This window comes from Ursus maritimus, unplaced genomic scaffold, assembly GCF_017311325.1.
Source record: "Ursus maritimus isolate PB19 unplaced genomic scaffold, ASM1731132v1 scaffold_12, whole genome shotgun sequence".
In the NCBI taxonomy this organism is placed as follows: domain Eukaryota; kingdom Metazoa; phylum Chordata; class Mammalia; order Carnivora; family Ursidae; genus Ursus; species Ursus maritimus.
This window is the reverse complement of record NW_024423564.1, coordinates 27361324-27384802: the sequence shown is the minus strand read 5'-3', so window position 1 is coordinate 27384802 and position 23479 is coordinate 27361324. Positions and strand designations below refer to the sequence as shown.

The following is a 23479-nucleotide window of genomic DNA, read 5'->3' as shown; positions in this document are numbered from 1 at the left end:
TTTCATGTGCTCCACATATTTCTTCATTTTTTTTGCCCATTTTATAACTGATTTGTCTTTTTACTTTGAGCTTTGAGAATTCTTTATGCAGTTGACCCTTGAACAACATGAGTTTGAACTGTATATGGTCAACTGTATATTCTAGCCCTTTTTTCAGATGGATAGTTTGCATATATTTTCTCCTTTATTGCTTGCTTTTTCAACCCCATAACAGGGTCTTTGGTGGTGCAAAAGTTTTTACTTCTGATGAGTTCTGGTTTATCAGTTTTTCTTTTTATGCATCATGCATTTACTGTCAAGTGTGAAAATTTTGTCTAGCCCTAGCCCTTCTAGGTCCTGAACATTTTTAAATTTTTTTTGAAAAGCTTTGCAGTTTTCTGGGATGCCTAGGTGGCTCAGTGTTTAAGCGGCTGCCTTTGGCTCAGGTCATGATCCCAGGGTCCTGGGATCGAGTCCCACATCAGGCTCCCTGTTCAGTGGGGAGCCTGCTTCCCCCTCTGCTTGCCTCTCCCCCTGCTTTTGTTCTCTCTCTGACAAAAAAATAAAATCTTTTGAAAAAAATTAAAAAAGCTTTGCTATTTTCTTACATTTAAGTTCATGTTTTTACCTGTTTAAGCCAACTGCTATAGCACAATTTAAAAGGCTGCCTTTTTTTTTTTTTAAGATTCTATTTATTTGAGAGAGACAGAACGAGCAGTGGGGAGGGGCAGAGGGAGAGAGAGAGAGAGAAGCAGACTCCCCACTGAGCAGGGAGCCCGATGTGGGGCTCGATTCCAGGACCCTGGAGATCATGACCTGAGCTAAAGGCAGATGCTCAACTGACTGAGCCACCGAGGTGCCCCTAAAAAGCTGTCTTTTCTGTATTGCTTTTGCACCTTTGCCAAAAATCAGTTGGAGTTTTTTGGTGTATTTCTGGAATCCCTGTCCCATTCTATGTGGTATCCCTCCACCAGTATCACACAGTGTTGATCATTGTAGACTTTATTCTTCTTAAAAATTGTCTTAGTCCTTTTGTTCTGTTCTTAGTCTTTTGCATTTCCATATACATTTTAGCGTAAGCTTGTCTCTGTCTACAAGAGAATCTTGCTGGGGGTGCCTGGGTAGCTCAGTCGGTTAAGCATCCCACTCTTGATTTTAACTCAGGTCATGATCTCAGGGTCGTGAGATCAAGCCCTCCAGCAGCCTTTGTGCTCAGCGGGAAGTCTGCTTGGGATTCTTCCCTCTCCTTCTACACTCTGTCTTTAAAATAAATACATCTTTAAAAAAATCTTGCTGGATTTTGACAGGAATTATGTTTAATTTATAGATTTAGGAAGAATTGACCTTCCAATCCATGGTGCATAGTACATTTCTCCACTTATTTTGGGTCTTTAATCTTTTACCAACTTTTGATAATTTTCAGCATACAAATCTTATATATGTTTTGTTAGATTTATTCCTAAGTATATCATTTTTGTTGGAGTAACTGTCAATGGTATTGTGGTTTTTTGTTTCCAATTTGGTTTTGAATATCAAGCAAGAATCCAGCAAAATGGAACTCTTAAATGTATCTTTAATTTTAAGCTGTGGCCTTTTCTTTCAGCTTTCTCCTACAAATAGCATTACTGGTCCTTTTAGAATTGAAGTAAGGGTAGAAAGGTTAGGTTTATTAGTCCCTCCCACTTGATATCCGATGTAGAAATAAACCCTTTGACATCTGATCATTACTGCACTTGAAAACTTCCAGGACTGGGGAGTAATCTATATAGAAGGGAGTTCATTTCAGTGATGGTAACTGATTCTTTGTTCATTTTGCTGTTGACTCATGGTCATTGAAGACCTCCAAATTTTTCCCTGCGTGGCATTTTCTTGCCTTTTTCTTTCAGATACAGGGATCCAGAGTACCACCTCAATGTGCCCTCTTTCACGTAACATCATCTTAGGTCTGGATTCTTTATTCTGTGCCCTTTTCCCAGACAGACATAAGTGTAGTGTAACTCTAGTTTTAAATGACACAGACCTTCCAGAAACTCAGGCACCTGAAAGTGATGGGAGTGCAGAAGCAGAAAGGTGCTTAAGGAATTCTGTCAGCTTGTACAGGAAGAGTGTCTTGTCTAGATGGTATGAAGGAAATGACCAGTAACCAACCACCACCAAGCACTGGACTCTCTTATGTGTGATTTTAACCAAGTTTTAAGATGCCACCTAAAATGTTCCTACAGACAAAGAAATAGGTTCAAAGGAATTTTGATTTCCCAGTATCACCCAGTTAGCAAATGGTCCAAAGATAATGGACACCAGAATCCCAAGTTGTGTTGGTTAAAAATTAAGATTCTAGAGCCATATTACAGACCTAAACAATTTATGGGGTGGGGTTAGAGGAGTAGAACAAGCTCTTTGGGGGCTTATTTAGCATTCCAAACTTTTGGAGGTAATCGTTGCCTTTTTTTTTCTGCCTCTATATTCTGAGCACCTTATAGTTACAATGCATGTTTGGGCAACGGATGAATAAGACACATGTAAACAGAACTCCAGTGTAACGCAGAATGATACACAATAAGAAGTGCAGAGAACTATGGGTTTTCAAATGGAAGGGAGAGCACACATGGCTGAGATCAATGAAGGTTTTAAGGATAAGGCGGCATTTACAATAACTGGTGGATAAAATGTTTTATAATTTTTATTATGTATATTCAGAACAGTATTCATTGCTCATTTAATATGGCTATTCACAACTATAAAGCAATTTAAGCAACGCTGATTGTGTATTAAGATGAAAAGTTTTTACATGCTGAATCTTTTTTTTTTTTAATTTAAAATAAAGAACTATTTGGGGAGGCTTACAATTATAGGTACTCAAATTTTTGTTAATTTTAAGACAAAAGAACAATGCTTAAGAAGGATAAACATACTTAACATAAAATTACATTTCAATTTGTATTTCCATGCTATTTCAACCACTTAATTACCTTCTATATCTTGACATTCACATAAAAGAAGAGCACATCATTAATGACCCAAATGCAAGTAAGAGTAAAACTCAGGCCTTAAGTATTGTATTTTAAGAGTTTATATAACTAAAAACTGAAGACAAAATTCATCATTAAGTGGTAAGTTGCTTAATTTTAGCCCATAATTTTAATTTCAAAATTGAATACTGACATTTAAAAAAAAACCATAAGGCAGATAAACTACATGCTTTTAGAAATATTAAAGAATTTAGTTCTTTGCTCACTAATCATACTTTTTTTGGTTAATACAAGTAACATTCTTCTTAATCCCACTCTTCATTTTGTGCCTATAAAAATAAAATTGTCCTCAATATTCCTAAACTCTTTGTTTCCAGATAAGGCCATTATAAGACGTTACTGAATCATAGGTTTAAAATCAGTGGCACAAATCATCTATAGATAATGTAACAAATTCATTGTTAGGTAAGGAATCAGTATAGTACAGGAACCAGCCAGAGGTAGAATTCTTAATCACAGTTTTATAGAAAAGATGCAGTAGTTTATATCTGTACTGTTTTATTAGTTATAGTATGGTAAAGTTGCTTCTCATTATGAGTTTAACAAAAGGGGGGAAAGAGAGGTCTCTTCATTAGGTGATTGTTGGCCCCTGTTTTGCACGTATTATAGGCACAAATCCTGGACACTTAAACATTTTCTTGGCCAGTTAAGGTAATCAATTATATATGGCATTTACCTCATTTTCAAAAAGCTTCATAGTAGGGATAGCTAACCTTTGTTCTCCCCCAAGGGCATAAGGAGAAGGGAAATAAATTTCTTTTTGTACCACTATGACTGTAAACTAATAAATGAACCATTCTCTCAATATCATTGCTTATTCAGAATTCCAGCAGTACTTATGTACTTTTTAAGTTGATTGTTTCTATCTCATAATTTGTCTTAATATTACAGATGGATATAACCTAAAAATTCTATTTAATTCATGATGTAGCTAAATTACTAGTATTTGAGTAATACTCCACAGATTGCAATAAGCAAGGATGGCAGAGACTTTACATAGAGTTATTCACATATTGACTTTAAATGTGGGATTCTGTGGTCTTTCAAATCCTTACTTGAATGTCAATAAATAAAGTGATCAGAAAGGTCATTTAATGAAAGCTGTAATAACAGTTGTATGTACCCAGTGCTAAACCTTACAGTAGAGTTTGTTTCATAAAATGTACCTGAATACTTATAAAAGACAATTCAAAACAGAATAAAGCAACTGTAAAAAATAAAACCCTAGCCAAGTATAGTTTCTTCAGTTATCTGGAATTTTGTCTCATGATTGATATTAGGATTAGGTCATTATGATGAACCAATCAGATTCCAGATACTTAAGAGTTTATTTAAGTGAACTTAATTTTGATCAGATGTTCTCAAGCTTACCTAAATTCTTCTTTATTGATTGTTGTTGATTTGAGAACTTAGAAAAGGAGATACTTATTTATGTAAGGCCCAGATTTTTAAGCAGTATCTCCTTTACTGCTGGTAATAATGTATTATCCAAGTCAGTAATTATGTTAAAACTAACATATCACTGGTGAAAGGTAATATAAAAATAAAATTATTTCCCCCTCACATTTAATTTCAAAATTCTAGATCTTAGTTAAGGACTAGACAAAATGTGTCCTTATGGAGACCGAGCAGCCTTTAGCTACTTCATATCAAAGAGAAAATTTGTTCCAATTTTAATAATGACTGAGCATTTTTAAGAATCATCAAAATGTTGGCCTTTGGGGAATATAAGCTAAGTATATAATACTTTTTGCTAATACTTTAAATTGAAATATGTTTAGTTATAAAAATCTCACAAATCTGTTTTTCACAGCTATGCTTCTATTTACATTATGGGAGAGATCCACATGTAAAAAGAAAAGTTGAATTTTTGTCTTCTAAATATATATCCAATCATGATTAGGTAATCCTCAGATGATTTATAACTTAATATACTAAAATTATACAATTAATTTATAATTGCCACATTTACAAAGAAATTTCAATATACCGAAAACTTCTAATTTGTAGTTGCCACATTTACAAAGAAACTTCTAGGTAAGACAATGTTTTAAAAACAATGTTTGGTGTTGCATTTAGGCCCAAAGTTCATTTATTTAAATCACCTATGACATTTGCAAAATTTTTTCAAACTTAGGAAAATGCTGATATATGGCTTCATTCAATTATACCTATACTCTGTGAAATATTTGTTATACACTTAAGTACAACTGAAACAATAAGATTACTTGCACAGAGAAAAGTGAAGATTCCTTTCACCTTAAAATTATACTTGTTTCACACTTGTAATGCTTGAAAACGTTTTTCGAAAAGACTACTAATGGTCTTGATTATAACAGCGTATTGCATTTTTCTGTCTTTTTTTTTAACGTTAAGTATTCTAGTTTAAAGTTTTAAGTTCTACTTTTCCTCTTATCTTCAAATAGACTCTTTAGCATATAAACTTGAATGGCTGACACTACCACCATTACCACTAAGTTAACCATGGACCAGAAATTGACTCTATCAAAGTTGCTTTCTTGTATGTTTCGATCACGAGCTTCAAATGCTCTAAGCAGAGTCTGGATATGACCACTTTTGCTTAGTCTGGCCTTGATACTGTTGATGGATTCCTGGAGATAAATAAAATAATTTTACTATAAAAGAATGCTCAGTAATTTTAAGTTCATTTAAACATGTGATTCACAGTACCCTGACACTCATTAGTTTTATATCCAAACACAATTTTAATTAAGGGACAGGTACTACTTGGATTACCTAAAGATCTTTTGTAAGTTTATGTAATAGTTCTCCTGATATATTTAAATTATTGTTTACAAATACTTTACAGAGGAGCAAAGCTAATGTAAACTGAAAATGTGAAAATCTATTTCAGTGGCATAATGCCAGGAATTTTATATACACTATCTATTTCTTAGCTTTCACAACCATAAGAAAAAGACAAGTTTCAAAAAACCTAACTGATAAAAAAAAAAAACCTGATAACTTTTAGGTATTTATATAATGCACTGTGTGTTTATAGTATTTTCTTTGAATGTTAGTTTTGTCCAATTTAGTGTCTAGCATTTTCATCTCAGAAAATAATAGTGACATCAGAAAATATTCCAATTTTTGATATGCATATTATACATCCAAAAGTATAATCTATTTTTAATACAAAAATGTTCCAAGATCACATTTGTAAAACAAGCTTATCAAGATGCACTCTAAGTTGTACATCTTCCAAAAAACCTATTTTTATAGTAGGGTCCTGGTGAGAGAAGTGATTTGAAAAAGGGCTATATGAATATACGTTAAAATTAAGTTGAGATTTAAAATGATGTCAAAATACAGTTGACCCTTGAACAACATGAGGATTGGAGGTGCCAATGCCCTGCACAGTTAAAAATCCACGTAAAACCTTTGATTCCGAAAAACTTTACTAATAGTGTACTGTTGACCAGAAGCCTTATATAAACAATCAAGACACATTTTGTTATATATATTATATATTGTATATATATATATCATATACTGTATTCCTACAATAAAGTAAGCTAGCGATTTGAAAATGTTACTAAGAAAATTATAAGGAAGAGAAAATACATTTATACTACTCTACTGCACTTACTGAAAATCTGTATAAGTAGACCTGCATAGTTCAACTGCACATTGTTCAGGGATCAATAGTACATATGGCAAAAATAAGAAAATACTAGAAACAGATTTTCCTGGATAGTCATCTTGCTTAAAATCCTTATTTAAGCAAAAACTATACTCAAAATTTCAGACTATTCTGCTAAACCTACAAAACTACAAAGTATAATATTTACCATCTGGGCATATTGGTAAAGCAACAGTGATCTAGGAATGCAAATATTTTCTAGAAAAATAAGGAATTCAGATCCCCAGATAAAAAGATCATGCATAGTTCTTTCCAGTATTACAGCAATGACAGCCAAATACAAAATTATTTATCAAAGTCTATTCCCCAAAATTTTGGAGAAATAAAACTCCCGAGAGACATTTTATTTTTCTTTAAAAAGGGCTTATTTATATTTAAATCTGAACTTGGTCATTTTGTTTAACCATGTGAATGAATTCAATCTCTTTTGAGAATGCAGTGAAGTACACTAATAAGATTTGTAAGTACTAGTGTTTTAGTCTTGTTGGCAAAATAAATTTAAAATGGAAGAATAAGTTGATATGATTGAAATTTAAAAGATATATACATGGGAAATTATGGTAAGATAAAAAACTGTCATGGTAAAAATTCATACCAATCAAACTTAATCCTTTCAGTTTGCATTCATAGTAACACCAATGAAAAAGGTAAGAAAACTAACATTTATTATGCCATACACTGTTTAAAGCACTTAGATACATGACATTTCTTATTTCATCCCCACAACAACTCTAGAGGTATTATTCCCATTTTGCAGGTAAGGAAACCAAGGCTCTGAGGGCTCAGTCACTAAGCAATCACACATACATGATCGTCTAATTTTGTGACTTCTTAAGCTAACTCATCTACATACAGTATGTCTCTTCTGCTATTTGACAGCTGCTTTCCTAAAAAAACTCAAGCGATCAAAAAAGTTCAGGCTATAATACTATTAGAGATTACACAGTTTTAATTTGCAATGACCATGTTATTTCTACTGCAGGAATTTCTGCAATACAGCTATATACGCTATTTACAAATACCACTCAGTAAATTCTATCATTTGATTACATCTACCTGTGGCTGAAGGGTAATGACCTTTACCCCCTATCCCAGTACTATTATTAACAAATAGATTCTTACACATGCACATTTCATTATGCATGTAAATGATAAAGCAATTCAAACAGAGAAGCCATATTCTTAAAGTTTTTACTCCTGAATGTAGTCCTAGTTTCTGATAACTGCTAGGTCTGGTCTGAGTAATACAGTGTTCCCAAATTAATCAAGTAATATCAAATTGCATGTTATAAAAACTATGGGAAAAATGCCTATAACATCTCAAGTATTTACAAATTGCTCACTTTTTTCCTATGTGTAAGTATGCTATAGATCATTACATTTTTCTGTCTGTGACCATTCTAAGGGAGTCTGTGTTCAAATTTTAGTTACCCCCTCTCTGGTTATGTGACAAACATTACTTAATCTCCCCTAAACCACAATTTCCTTATTGGAAAGATGGAGATAAATAATCCTCATAGAGTTAAGTAAAGATTATATGAAATAATGCAGAGAAAATGCTTATTTCAGTGCCTATCACACAGTCAGACCTCTGGGTAATTTTTATTTATGAAAAGACCATACTGACCAGGATGTCTTCCAGTTTCATATCCAACATGTCTGTGCCAGTAATATATTTCTTCCAGTCCTCCTGTTCTTGCTCCTGTTCTCCCATATTATCCAGGATTAATTCAAAGAAAATCACCTTCTCAGAAATGGTGCTGAATGTATTATCAAAGCAGAACATGTAGTCACCATCTTCAGTCTCTACCCTGTATTAAAAAAAGTACATGTCTTCAGTTATCTGTACTCCAATCTGGGATCAAAGGAAAAACTACTATAGATAAGAAATAACACGGTTTATAGTAATTGGACAGTTTACTGATAAAAAGACTTCCTTGGTATTGAAAGATAATTTATAATTTCTTGGGAAAGAGGCAACCTGGAAATATATATGTAAATATATATATATGTAGTTGCAACTTAGATGTGCTTGGCATTTACTCAGGAAATCATGGTAAAAGATCCTGACCTAATTTTTGGAAAAGGATAGGATTAAAAACATAGATATGTGATACCTCACAATGATCTTTAATATTTATTAAGAGTAATTTATCATGAGTTCAATTCATATGCAAATGTAACCACAGACCTCCCCTTTAATTGAGATTACTTTCTAAAGTGACTTTTGTTTTCAAAAGCAGTGATGGATTGTTCTAAATGCTTTCTTCCAGGCCTCCTACAGATTAAGAACATCTTTATAACATAGGTTTACAAAGGTTGGGGATCAGTGGCCAACAAACAGAGCTTTACTGTCAGTGGCATTAGCTTTACTGAATAAATACCAATCACATCTAAGTTAAACTTACAACTTGGTCTCATTAGCTTCACATTCAAGATAACTGGCCTACAACATGTGATACTTTTAAGTCAATCTCCACTTCTTTTCCACCCCTATTTCCAACTTTTTTAGTTTAAGCATAAGAAAGAAGTACTCAGCAATCTGATTGGATCTTAACATATATACTATAAATAAAAAATAGCCAATACTTATATACCCCTTTATAATTTACACACTACTTTCACATATTTTAGTTCTTTTAATTCTTACCATATTTGGAAGTAGGCATAACTGACCTTTTCAAGGTAAGTAAAATAAGGTTCACATAAATTAAAATACTTGCCTATGATCACACAGCTGTCATAGGCACAGACGAAGCTTGGTTTTCTGACTCTCATGTTAATTGATCTTTCTTTTCTATAATACTGCTCAGAGCCTGTCTGCATTCCTTGCAATCTCCTCAGTCATGACAAACCTTTTTCTTGAGGATGTATTTAACCTTTGGAAGAAGCTTGAAGAATATACTGGTGAATACAGTGGGGAACAATTTTAAAAGGAAAAAAATGTTATGACTATTATGTAAAGTTAAGTTCAATGTTAATCACTTTTAAATTTAACTCAATTTTGTTTAGTCTTAATTTTATTTAACTCAACTTTATTTAGCCATTCTTAACACTGCACTGGATAAAAAGGGGAAGCTTTGTACGTACTCTTTTTATATGTAAAGTGCAGATATACATACAGTACAAAAACCGTGGTTTTAAAATTTCATGGGGGGATGATAAGGCAGAAAAGTCTAGAAAGGTTGCATGGGGACAGGAGTAAAAATGAAAAAAGTTTGAGAAGCACTGACTCATACGGATGAGCTTCAGCATGTGTATGGAAAAAAAAGGATGTTTTACTACTTTATAGTCATTCCTATACTAATCTCTTTCTAAATCAGTGTTCACTGCTTTTATTAGAAAGGAACTTTAATACTACAAATGATACAAAATATTATCCAAATAAAAATTGCAGAGTTAATTTTCCTTTCAAGTAGAATAAAGAGCAACAGTAGTCCAGAACAGATAAATTCTGGTGTGAGTTACAGTAATATTCATTCAGTTGTCTAGAAAAATACAAACACACAAACACACACACACAGACTTCTAATTCCTGGAAGTGCCAGCCAATAGGTATTACTTAAGCTGCTTATAGTTCTGTTTGGAGATATTTTTACTAACCCTGCCTTCTGAAAGGACAGTATTTGTTTTAAGAATTTAAGCAAAAAACTATTTCAGTGCCATAACAGACATTTTATAACCTGCCTTTAAAAAGTTAATATAGCTAAAAATACAATTTCATTTAAATCTGACTTTTTAGAAAGTAGATTTGTAAATTTGGTGTAGTGATTAAGAGTGAGTTGGATGGCCTGGTTTTAAATCCTGGCTTTGCTGTACACTAACTTTAGTGCTCTATGCCTCAGTTTCTTTATTGATAAAATAATATTATGTACCTCATAGGACTGTGGTGAAGAATAAAAAAAATAAATATAAAGCACTTAGAACAGTAGCCTGGCACATCAAAAGAACTCCATAAATGTCAACTCTTATAAACTCATTGTTTTTTCCCACTGGTTTAATGAGAGGTAATTCTATGCAAGAGAGCAATAAGATATCTTTTTTCCCTAACAGTTAATCTTAATTTATCTCTAAAGGAATGGAGAAAATTGGAGAAAAAAAATGACAAATTCTACAGATTTTCTAGATTCTGAAATTTAAAGATGAGCTGCATTTTTAGTTTCTGTTCATATAACTATCAAAGAGAAAGCATAGTTCCAAGTTTATCAGTCGAAACTGACTTTTTAAATTACTGTTTCTCTATTTTATTTATTAATAGTTTATATAAATGATTTTTTCTGAGCTCTCCATAGATAAAATGCCATTTTAAAAAGCACTTTAATAAAATAAAGAATAAGAAATTTTAAAACTTTCTAAATAAAAACTTAAACTTTCAAAATTAAAAACTTTACAAATTAAATAAAAATAAAAATAAAATCAAGCACTCTGAAAAGAGTATTATAGTTGAGCTATTTTCCCCCTCATTCATTCATACATGTGTTTAGTATTTACTATCAGTTACATGCCAAGTATGCTGGTTAACAAAGACCAATAACTACAATAGCTAGTACTTACATAGTGCTATGTGCCAGAGATGTTCTAAGCATCGTATGGTAGAAAGCAAGAACTCTGATCCATCCTGCCTCCTCCTCTTAATAAATGTGTATCCCTGCAGACTTATTTAACTTCTCTGAGCCTCCTTGTCTGTAAAATGGGAATTGGGGAATCAAAGAATCTCTCATAATGGGTTGGAATGATTAATTTAGAAGCATATAAAATGCAAAGCCTAGTTTATGGCAAACAGTAGACCGTATTTGCTTTTCTTCTTCCTGTACACTCACAGCTTAGTTTTAATGCAATAACATGAGTAAACAAAGTGCTATAGTAAAATGATAGCATGAACAGGGAAACACACCACTGAGATATGAAAAAGAGAAGTGAGATTAAGAGAGCATATATAGCCTTTTGTCAAACTCTAAACTTGTAACAAGTTATTTTCTTTCTAGTTTCCTCTGGTCAGATCTTTTACTATCCATTTTCTAATTATCTAAAAAGAATGAGGTCTGAGTTTAAAAAAACCAACTTTTACATGCATACACACACAACACATACACACAAAGATGTATTGTACCTGTTTTTTTAAGAAAGGAAATAGGGGGCAGAGATGATACAGCGAGCAGCTCCAACTGTAGAATACATACCTGGAACAGTAACTTAAAATGGAAAGGTTGTGCGCTAGTCAGAAAGACAGATTTAAAATGCCACAATAGACTGAATGCAATACCTAGGGCATATTCATCTTATTTAACCAAAGCAAAGAAAAAATTTGGGATCAATACAAAACGCCTAAAAAAAGAAAAAAGTTAATGGAAGATATTTTAGTTTATGAGAGACCACTATCTAGGACTGTTTAAACTGTTCATATGGAATCATTTAATACTGATGTTTGTATCAAATGTGCTAAATTTTCTTGCCCTGCAGATAGCTCATTGGTATTACTCAGCCCAAGGAACTCAACTAAGAGATCACTTACGTGTGAACTCCATCTGATTTTCTTTGTTCAAAAACTAAGGTTCTTCCTTCTGGAGAGGCAAGATGGAAATCAATATCTAATCCTGCTCCATCTAAAACCTGTAGAAAAGCACAAAAGAACACATTACAAATTCTGAAAATAAAAAATATAAAAAGTATATCATATGATGAAAAGATTTTCTTTCTAAACCTAGAGAGGTAAAGAAAGTCAACAAGATGCATGTAAGGGCTAGAAAGGAGCACAAAGATCACCCAATTCAATTCCATTCATTTTGGAACTTTCTTACCAATTCTTGTTGCCATCACCTAACTTTAGGCTTTATAAATATTACTGAAATAATCTTCCTAAAATGGTGCCTTGATTGAGAAGCCCTGTAGAGTGGAAAGAAACACAGAAGGGGGTTCAAATGGTAAACCTTTTTAGTTAGGCAATTTAGAGCATGCTATGTAGCTTTTCTGAGTTTGTTTCCTCTTCAATAAAATAATAATTAGGTATTTCTTAACCCAGAATTCAAAACTTCCATGATCTGACTCCAACTGACTTCTTCGGTGCATTCACCTATTATTCCCTGATATGAACTGATTATTCCAAGTAGGCTATTGGCTTACTGGCCAGTGAACACAATCTGTTCCTTTACAATCCCCAAATGATGATAGTAGCTAACAATTAACAATGTATGCCACACATTGTTTTAAGTGCTTTATCTGGGTTAATTTCCTCATAACAATTCTAAGAGGTAGGCCTTACTACTGTTCTCAGTAAAATAAACAGAAGAACCAATCAACAGAACAAACAGAAAAAAAAAAAAACACAAAAAAATGAGGCACAGAGAAATAGTTTTCTCAAGGTAGATAACAGCCAATGAATGGCATGGTCAAAATTTGAACTCAGCAATTTTCCTCTGATAACTACTCTTTTTCTTATTTAACACTCCATTTTATTTTTCTTGGTGGCTTTAATGGAATGATATAAAAATTACCTATTCCTGTGCTCTACTTACTGATCAACAGAAGTAGTTTCAAATAGCTAGCTAAATACACATAATTCTCTTTCATTTTCAAATCCCATTAAAATGAAGAAAATATATAATGATACAAATAACAACACTGGAAATCTAGGAAGACTGTTAACAGACACGAAGAGTAAGGAATTTCTGGAAGATAGTCCACTGAGCAAAGGATATATCTAGGTACCAACAGCTATCAATCTCAAAATTCTCACTGAAACAGACTAGAGAAACACATTTGTTGAAATCAATGCCCTCTTTTTCATGTTACCGGTTTTACTGAGAGGACCAAATTCTGAAAAAATAGTTAACATAAGCCGACTTCAAAATGTTTCCTCATAAATATATATCCTTAGAGAAATTCCAGAATGTGTAATCCATAAAAATGAGGTTGCTGATAGAAAAATAAAAAAGATCAAAAATGTTGTTGCCAAAATAAAGCCTTAACAAATGTAATGACAGCAGAATGAATATGGATAGAGACTAAAAATCAGGAAGGAACCAAGGAATTCTCAGAACAAGGTGAAAAAGTACAGATGAAAAGTATCAGAAAAATGGTAAGACCCTTTGTGAAGGACAGAGCTAAAGATTTCAAATATCAATCTAACAAGGATTTCAAAGAAGAGAACCAAGAGAAATGAAGGAAGGAAATCGTCAAAGAGAACAAAAATTCTTGCTTCAAAAGATAAAAATCTTTAGACTGGAAGGGGCTAATAGATGTGAAAGATAAAAAAATCCTACTGACTTTCCCAAAGGATTTAAAAAGAACAACCTAGAAACTTCCAATGATAAGTAGTAAAGAACTGCAAAATAAAGGGGCGCCTGGGTGGCACAGCGGTTAAGTGTCTGCCTTCGGCTCAGGGCGTGATCCCGGCGTTCTGGGATCGGCGTTCTGGGATCGAGCCCCACATCAGGCTCCTCCGCTATGAGCCTGCTTCTTCCTCTCCCACTCCCCCTGCTTGTGTTCCCTCTCTCGCTGGCTGTCTCTATCTCTGTCAAATAAATAAATAAAATCTTAAAAAAAAAAAAAAAGAACTGCAAAATAAGAATTGGGATTGGCATCAGAATTCTTACATATAATACTAGATGCAAAAAAAACCAATGCAGCCATGTCTTCAATGATCTCAAGTAAAAGAAAATTATATTTACTAAAGTGAAAGCAAAAAGTTAGTCCAAGGACTTAAACCATTTTAAAAGAATTTGACTCAAAGTTATCCTCTAAAAAAACCAAAAAAAGTTACCCATTTAATCAGAAAATGAGAGATCTAACAAAACTAAACAAAGATTTCAGTTTGGTAGTGGCTGTCAGGCTTAATGAAATTGTTAAAAATGATAATTAAGAACACAGAAGATAACTTAAAAATATATAACACAACTTTAAAACATAAAATACTTATTTAAAAAAAACACCATAATCTGAAACTAAACTTCCTGATGATTTCACTAGAAGATGATGAGTGCCACTCTCCCTCATCTGCACTTGTTGTTGTAACAGTCTTTTGGTTCCTCAAAGGCTTTCTTCTGTCTTCTTCCTCAATGCCTTGGAACATGCTATTCTTTTTTACCAATTGCCTTGTTCTAATCACGCCTTTATGCCTAATTAGACTGATTTTTCTACAGATCTGAACTCTACTTCTGGAATGTCTTCTCTCAATTTCCAGATGAAATTAAGTCCTCCTATTAAACCTTCTCATAGTTGTATATACCTACCTTCATAGCACTTTAAGAGTTACAATTTTACATTTATTTTACATTTGTTTGATTACTGTCTTTTTCTATTCTGGATTGTATGAGAACATGGACTATATTTTTACTCGCCGTTAAATCTGTAGCACTTAGCATAGTGCTCCAACAAATTAAGCACTTAGCAATGATTTTTAAAAAGTTAACTGATCTAGTTTATTCATAAGATATATGTATTGACATTTAAAATTTTCAAGAACTTAATATAATGTGGGGTTGGTCAATTATTCTAAAAGTGTCCTCCTAAAGCTGAAAAGTAAGAAATGGTTAAAAATTTTCACTATGTCACAGTGACCCAAGGGCAATGTCTGGAATGTCTGTTTCCTGACATTTTATAAAGACAAAAAGCAGTAGCTTACTGTTATTGGAAAATTAATCATGGAGTTGGAATATGCAAACAAAAAGCTGAAGATTATCTCTTACCCTACAAACCCCTCAACATTGTCTAGGACTACAGACGTTAAATCATTTTACTTCTCTCTTCAATCAAAACAATTAAGTTGTTTAGGGAGAATACTTTGGAGGAGCAGTCCCTTTAAGAGTGACTACAGATGCAGAGCAGAAAGCTAAACCAAGCCAGCTATATAACTCTAGGAGTGTAAATGTAGAAAACCAACATTCACTGCCCATCTACCAGTGTCAGGGATGGTCTATGAAAACTTATTCACTCATTTTTTCAAATCAATTCTATGAGGTAATTACTATTATCTCTATTTTACAACTGAGGGGTTAAGTAACAGAGTTAGGATTTCAACCCAAGCATTTTATCTCTATGGGTTTTATATCATAATCATAAGAGGTCAGTAGTTCATATACATTTCCTCCCTAATACCAATACCTGGATAAATATTAAGGAATTTTCAAATAATTTTCTAACATGGATTATTTTACTAACCTCCAGTTGGGTTTCCTTGCCTCTAATTTTGCCCTCCTTTAATCCATTTTCCACACCATACCCAGTGATCTGTCTAAAAACATTTCTGACTGTTACCATGCTGCTTATATCTTCAATGGCCCTTGTACAGAACAAGGGCAAAGCCACTCAGCACGGTACACAAGGCTAAGATTCATGATCCATGATCCAGCCTCCTGACCTCTCCAATCTATTTTACTTCTACTCCCACCCTAGACTTTACAGTCTTTAGGTCTAATAAAAACTCAGCACTTGTACTGTCTACATACTGCCCACCAACAAAACACATTATGCATTTTTATAACTATTTGTGTTTTGTTCCTTTTCCTGAAATGTCCCTCCTTCCTTGCATTCCTTGCATTCTTGTCTCACTTAAGCATCTTTCTAGATTCAAATTTATTTTTTCCAGGAATCCTTTTCTGAAACATCAGAGAAGTGGCTGTCCTCTAATAGCACTTAACGATACTTTATTGAAATTATACCTTAAATAATAAGATCCTTGAAAACAGACTCTTTTTTTGTCCGTGTCATAGTTGGTCATCTCATCCACACTTCTCCCACCTCCCCCTCCACCCCTGCCAATTACCCGCATACAGTAAATGAACTTTTGAACTACACTGGAGATCAAGAAATGTGTTCTAGCCTCAGTTTTGCTCACTGTGACTTCAGAAACTGTGCTCTCTATTGCTTTCCTTAAACATCTATAAATAATTTAATTCTAAGGTTCCTTCCGATGAAAATTCTACATAACTTATTTTGCTCCATACTCGACAGTAACTGTTGAAAAAATTCTTTACATCAACTTAAAAAATTATCATTATAAATTAAGTAATCTGTGAAAAAATTAAAAGGTGGACCACATCAACGCATTTTTTTTTCAGTGCGACCCAGAAACATCAAAATTAGCTGTGTGGAACTAACAAGATTTCTTCTAAGAAATTACCCTCTTCCACAATGACTACATAAATTAAGGCAAATTCCGACATAATATTATGAAGATACTAAAAAGAAAACAACGATATGGGAGAAATGCTTACAATGATGAACTAAAAGTTATAAAGATTTAATATACAATTACTAAAAGTAAACATGAGAAGGAAATGTACCCATTAAATATATCAAGAGCTCCTTCCAAAATATTCCAAAATCGGATTTAGTGACAATCACAAGATCACAATTCAAAAAAAGGATTCAGTTAAGGAACTGAAGCAATGACGGTGAAGATTTATAATACCGGAATTGGGTGAGCGTGGTAGGGGTAACAAAACAAGTGTCATCATCTCCTCCAATGATGAAGGAGAACGTGTTATCAATCCTGTATTGCGAAATTCCCAGTATCCAAACATGTGCTGGTTAGTAAGGCGATGGGCGAATTATGAAACAAAAGCGAAAACCACCTAGATCACCAGTGCTGGCCTCTTTCCGACAGGAGAAAAGGGGAGAGGGCGGGTAGTCAATTCCAGGTCCCGCCTAACTTCTGGGTCCCCGTCCCCAGGAGAGCCGAGCCTCGCGCGCTTGCGCGGAGCGGGCCGGCTACCCCGGCGGCCCTCGTCCCTTCACCACCCCGGCAGTCCACGAGAAGTTTCTAAGCGGGTGAGAGGCGAAGACGCGGTGTAGCTGGGATAAAGGAAGGAGGCTAGCTCACCCTCTGCACTTACTTGGTACTCAATCTCCAGCGAGGCCTTCAGGGGCATGGGCTGGTAGAAACACTCCTTCTGGCCGGCCGGAAGGGTAAACGTGAAGTCGCTGTCTAAGGAGGGCGTGAAGCCGGCCGCCCCCGGCAGCAGCACTGGGTACAGAGTGGCCAGGAGGAGCACCAGGCAGGGCAGCCAGATCTTGTCGCCCATCCCTGCCGGGGCGATCTGGGGCTGGAAGAGACGCGAGAGGTGTGCGTTATTGGCACCTAGGCTCCGCTTTTCCTCCCTGGACTCCTCGTGGTTGGCAGGGAAATCTGGAGCCTGAAAAACACCCCAGGTGGCTGCCGCGGCGGCGGCACAGGATCCCTCAGAGCGGGAAACGCAGGTCTCCAAAGGGTAGGGATCGAGGGGCGGGGCCAGCAGTCCTTTTCCGCACCCTTCTCGGTCTCGGCCTCCTCAGGCCCGGCGTGAGCGCGCTTCGCCTCACACCCGGGAGGCAGGTTCCCATGGCTTCCCCCACACCAATGGGCATCTTCGGGGTAATTGTGGGAAATGTAGTTCCGGGCGAGCCGGCTTGGACGCGCTCGCAGACCAAGATCCCCGACAGGCCCCACGCCTCTGCGTCGCGTCACGCAGAGCCTGCGCGGGGGGCGGGGCTGCGGCCGGGGAGGTGCGTCCCCAACGGCTCCCGCGGCGGTTCGAATTCGGTGCAGCTGGGGTTCACTCGTTCCCCGCGTGGAGTGTCTGATGCTTCCACGCCCCGAACTCGGGAGAGGGTCCGAGGCTGAGGCTTCCGAACGCGGACGAGAGCGCGTCGTGCGCTGTTGTCAGGTGGGTCTGTCTCCCAACTACGACTTGGGTGGTGAGTGCTCCTTGGAGGGTGCAAACAGGCCTACCTGGGGGAGTTTTGTTCCTTTCTCTCCCAGCACCCTCGGACTTTGCAGGCTTGTATTTTACTTGAGAAATCGGAGAGGAAGATGTCATGTTTTCCTCCGCTTCTTTAAGATGAACGTAGGATCAGTTCTGTCAAATTGAGAGTTCTTGATAACAGGACCATAGAACATAAATCCGTGACCCCCTTCCAAAACGAGGAATCTTTTTCGACGACAGCCCATCCTATTACATGCAAGGTTTAGAATAAAGAACACCGGTTTTTCGGTGTTGATGGGTGTGCCTGTGCGTAAAACTACCAACGCGTCGTTAGGACCAGAAGATGACCTGGTCGGGGCCTGTAGGTAGCGTGATGCACTTTTCTACGTATGTACAGGCAGTGGAGATAGACTTTTATAACTATTGTAAGTTGAAGGGAAGAAAAGTCTTCATTTGGCAGATGGCTCAGTAGGAAAAAAAAATTAAAAGCAAATGTATTCATTGGTACTGAAGAAGTGTTAGGGAATTGTTACATTAAAATACACAGAAGATGTTGGACGTAAAACCTGATTTAGTTGAAATGTAATATCGAATGATATTTTAGGATTTACCCAAATTGTACCCTTTTTTCCTTCACCATCCTGTAGGAAGCTAGAGATGTTGAAAAGATAAAGCAGAATGGGGACCTGATCCATTGACTTTTGTATGAGAGAGTCTTCTCACTTAAGCAGAAGCAAATTTGTGCAAACGAAAGGGGGGAAAAAGAAACATTTTCTCTGCGATTACATGGTGTCTCATTTAATTTCCTGCCACAGTTTCTTCCAATAAGGTGAGGGTTTTCTTTTTAATCTTCCTTCTTATATCTGAGAAATTTTGAGTGGAGAATAAATTTGCCAGTCTATTTTAGCTGGGTGAGGGGAAGGAAGGGCAATTCAGCAGTCATCGTTTATTCACTGAACATATTGACCTTCCGTAAGTGCCTTGAAACCCTGAACATAATGCATAAGACTCCTAACCTTTTGGAGCTTGGGATGTGGTCAGAATTCTAGAAGGGTGATGGAAGAGAGGTGCTACAATGACAAAGGTAAATGAGATCTGTAAGAGGAATGTAATTTTAAGATGCAGAAAGATCTAAAGTAGTAGAGATTTTATTTATTTTTTTTTTTTAAAGATTTTATTTATTTATTTGACAGAGATAGAGACAGCCAGCGAGAGAGGGAACACAAGCAGGGGGAGCGGGAGAGGAAGAAGCAGGCTCATAGCTGAAGAGCCTGATGTGGGGCTCGATCCCAGAACGCCGGGATCACGCCCTGAGCCGAAGGCAGGCGCTTAACCGCTGCGCCACCCAGGCGCCCCTAAAGTAGTAGAGATTTTAAAGCCTTAGTTTTATTATATAAATATGTATTTTAATACATAATGATTATATGTATTAATTATTAATAATAAAGTGTGGCACTTTATCACGATTTTTATGTGTAAAGGTTATTTAGTAGAGAATTTCACAACTTTGGAGATACTCATTAGTTGAAGAAAGAAAAACTTTTCTTCATGAATTTCTGAGTTAACTTGCCAAATGCCATTTTGATCTCTGTGGTTGTGATGTGAATGTGTGTGTTTTTTAAATTTTATAACCATTGTGAATGGGAGAAGGAGATAACCTTTATTTGGTAATAAATTGCCATTAAGAAAATATGAGTGACTATAATGATACCAATTTTATCAGATTTCCAGAGCTTCTAATTTGATTATGTAAGTTCAGACAGCTCATCTTGACATTGATCTGTAAGTTAGAAATTGCAGTGTGACATAATTAAAAGGTCTTTGGATCCTGATGACTTAGGTTCAAATCTTGTTTCCACCATTTACAGTTTATGTGACCTTGAGCAAATTATTTAATTTGCCTTATTCTTAGTTTGTTTTAACTTTAACGTGGAATAACAATATTTAATGTGCACTATTGTTAGAAAGATTAAATGTGCTTAGAAAAGGGAACTATGGAACTTTCTATTTCCTTGGCTTTACACTGCAGAGAAATTCATTGTTACTGGGTTTTTGTTTTGTTTTTTTTAAGTTATCATGAAAGATTGCACAACATTTGAGGTAAACAGAAAAATAATGAGTTAAATTCTATTAATGTGAGAGTATTTTGACACCACAGATTCTTTCTGGCAAGGTACAAGAAATACACTTCTTTTTTTAAGAAATGGAATCTAGTTCATCAGACTACTGTAATAAGGACAATGAAGAAGAAAGTTTGCTTGCAAATGTTGCTTCCTTAAGACATGAACTGAAGATAACAGAATGGAGTTTGCAGAGTTTAGGGGAAGAGTTATCCAGGTACGTAAGTAAAATCACATATGGACTTCAGAATATGACTTTAATTTATGAACGTAAAATGTATGAATTTCATTATTATATATTATGTTTCTAATAGAATAGGAAATAATCTGTAATTTTTAATGTAATTCTTGGTTTAGGAAAAAATAGAAATGTTGGAGAAGAGTTTATACATTAAGTAAACACCTTGACTATATTAGGACTCGGAGTATAAAATATATGTTTGGGCTTAATTAATCTTTTATTATTAGGACTATTTGAATCTGAAATAATCCTAGCATAGAGTCTCTAGACTATACAGATTGTTAGTTTAAAACTCATTACAGTTTATTAAGAAATTTAGTTGAGACATTGCCTTAAGTTCATAACTGAATGTGATTTCCAGCAGAACTTCAAGTGCTTTTCGTTCTGTTTTCGTAAATAATGTATAGAAATTTAGAGTGAATACTTAAATTAGGAACTAAAATGTATTTTTCTTTTTTCTCTAGTGTTAGTCCAAGTGAAAATTCTGATTATGCCTCTAATCACTCAAGATCTGAAAAACTCATTCTGGAAGATCTTTCTCAGCCTAACCAGCTTGGACTTTTGAATCACATACCTTACAAAAAAGTTTGTAAAATGCCCACTGGCAGTACTGATTTTCCAAAAAAGCCAAGAGATAAGGTTATTGTTCTTAGACCTGTCTACTTAAAAGTTTTAGACCTACTTAAAATACTTTTTCTTTGAGTTTTTTTCTTTAAATGCCTGTTTAAGTTTTCCATAGTCTTTTACCATTGTGCTCAAGACTCTTGAATTTAAATATTATGGTTCTTGTTGTGTCCTAACAAGAAAGTAGTTGCTTTGGTGTATTACTGTATTTTTAAACTTCTATATTTATTACCTTTTTGCAATTAAATGTCTTGTTTTCCCAAGTAAATTATAACCCCTGTGATTTATGGTACTATACATAATAGGTAATCAGTTAGTTATTATAAAGAGTAGGTAATTGGCACTATACATAATAGGTAATCAGTTATTTATTAAGTGGTTAAAGTGTATTTAGTATATTTAGCCTGGATCAAATGCTATATGATAGCATGGCACTGTTCTCTTTTCATTATCCCTAAATTTTTTGGATGATCTTAGACATCTTTACTGGTCTGGAACTTTCTCCCGCTGTCTTTTTTATTCAGTCCTATTATCTACCTCCTTGTGTTTACCTTTCTTCCTTACTCAACCCCTCAATCTCCCCTTCCACTCTCTTCTTCCTGTTCTCTATTTCCTCACTGCCAGCATGCATGCATGCATATGGTTGCATATGCACATCATAATCTTCTTTCAGAAAAATGTGCTCTTCCCACTTCAGAAAGCTAACAGTTAAGAGGTTTTCTTTTTGTAAGGAAGCTGCTTAATGAAGCTATGTGAGCCTGCAATTTAGAAGATAAATTCAAATTCCATGTCTACAAAAATTGTGTAATTCTGGGGAATTTGACCTATGTCCTAACTCAAATTGCTGATCATTTTTGTTACATATATGCTTTAATTGAAATCATTGTGTTTTACCAAAAACAAAATCAAAAAACTAATGACAAATTGGAGTGGGAAGTATTGGTTATGCCTATTAGAGACAAAGAGCTAATCTCTTTAATATAGGAAGAGCTTCTAGGCAGAAGATCAACAACCCAATAAAAAAATGGACAAAAGACATGTATGAAACAGGAGGTTAAAATGATCTTCAAACAAATAAAAAGTTGTTCAGTCTCATTCATAATAAGAGAAATTCACAACAAAACTATACTTAGGTACCGGTTCGTACCTATCAGACATTGACACTGTATTTGTTGGTGAAATTAGGAGGAGATAGGCTTTCTCATACATTGCTGGTAGTAGTGCAAAATGATACAATGCCATATGGAGGGTAATTTGGTAATGTTTCTCCAAATCACAAATGCGTTTACCCTTGACTTGGAAGTCCCACTTGTAGAAAAATGCATGTCAGATATGCCTGCATAAGTACAAAATGATGCTTTGTTGGTCATAACAGATTAGAAATACTTCAAGTGCCTATCAATAGGGGATTGGTTGAATAAACATGCAGTGGAAACTGCAGCTGAGGTGGGGAGATGAAAGAATAGGAGTTTCTAACTATATTGGTTGTGGAGAGATTGGCAGAGTATATTTAAGAAATGCAAGGTACAGAATGACATATAAAGAATGCTAGTTTTTACATAGTCACTGTGAGGGTGGGTAATTTGTATTGCTTGCAGATGAAGGTGGAAACACTAGAAGACTGTTTAAGACCATAATTTAGCTTTCCTATATAGGCAGTTCCCTATTTTTTTTTTTTTTTTTTTAGAATTTTATTCATATATTTAGGATAGAGAGAGAGAGAGCATGAGCAGGGAGAGGGGCAGACTCCCCACTAAGCAGGGAGCCTGATGCAGGGCTTGATCCCAGGACTCTAAGATCATGACCTAAGCCATAACAGCCTGAACCACCGAGGTGCCTCAGTTTCCTATTTCTTTTTGCTGTATGTTTGGTGTTATATAAAAATTTATAAATAGAAGACTTAAAGGGGTGCTTGGGTGGCTCAGTTAGTTAAGCATCTGACTTCCATTCAGGTCGTGATTTCCTGGTCCTGGAATGGAGCCTCAGGAGCCTCACGGTTGGGCTCTGCTTCTCCCTGTCCCTCTTTCTCTGCCCCTACCCCTGCTTGTTCTCGCTTTCTGTCCCTCTCTCTCTCACTCAAATAAATAAATAAAATCTTAGAAAAAACTTATAAAAATGGTTACCTACCTACTAAAAATGGG

The 23479-nt window shown here is 35.2% G+C and overlaps 2 protein-coding genes across 3 annotated transcripts in view; one reads left to right on the top strand and one right to left on the bottom strand.

Annotated features, from left to right (window-relative positions):
• Positions 1-2641: 2641 nt before the first annotated feature.
• On the bottom strand, positions 2642-17964 carry TMED5 (transmembrane p24 trafficking protein 5). 2 transcript variants are annotated; one of them, XM_040627026.1, is made up of 5 exons: positions 17505-17964; positions 12185-12282; positions 8300-8483; positions 6206-6258; positions 5413-5622 (listed from the first exon to the last, which is right to left on the bottom strand). In XM_040627026.1, exons 1-5 carry the CDS (start codon positions 17691-17693, stop codon positions 5559-5561), a joined length of 588 nt encoding a protein of 195 aa, XP_040482960.1. In that variant the 5' UTR covers positions 17694-17964; the 3' UTR covers positions 5413-5558. The 2 variants fall into 2 exon arrangements, with proteins under 2 accessions (XP_008695917.1, XP_040482960.1); XM_008697695.2 differs by lacking the exon at positions 6206-6258 and having other exon boundaries at positions 2642-5620; positions 17505-17944.
• Positions 17965-18175: 211 nt separating this feature from the next.
• CCDC18 (coiled-coil domain containing 18) overlaps positions 18176-23479 on the top strand; it is a 110009-nt gene continuing 104705 nt past the window's right edge. The window contains exons 1-4 of the mRNA XM_040627027.1: positions 18176-18314; positions 19001-19182; positions 20512-20690; positions 21179-21353. Coding sequence (XP_040482961.1) covers positions 20557-20690; positions 21179-21353 — 309 coding nt within the window. The 5' untranslated portion in view covers positions 18176-18314; positions 19001-19182; positions 20512-20556. The remainder of the gene's footprint in view (positions 18315-19000; positions 19183-20511; positions 20691-21178; positions 21354-23479) is intronic.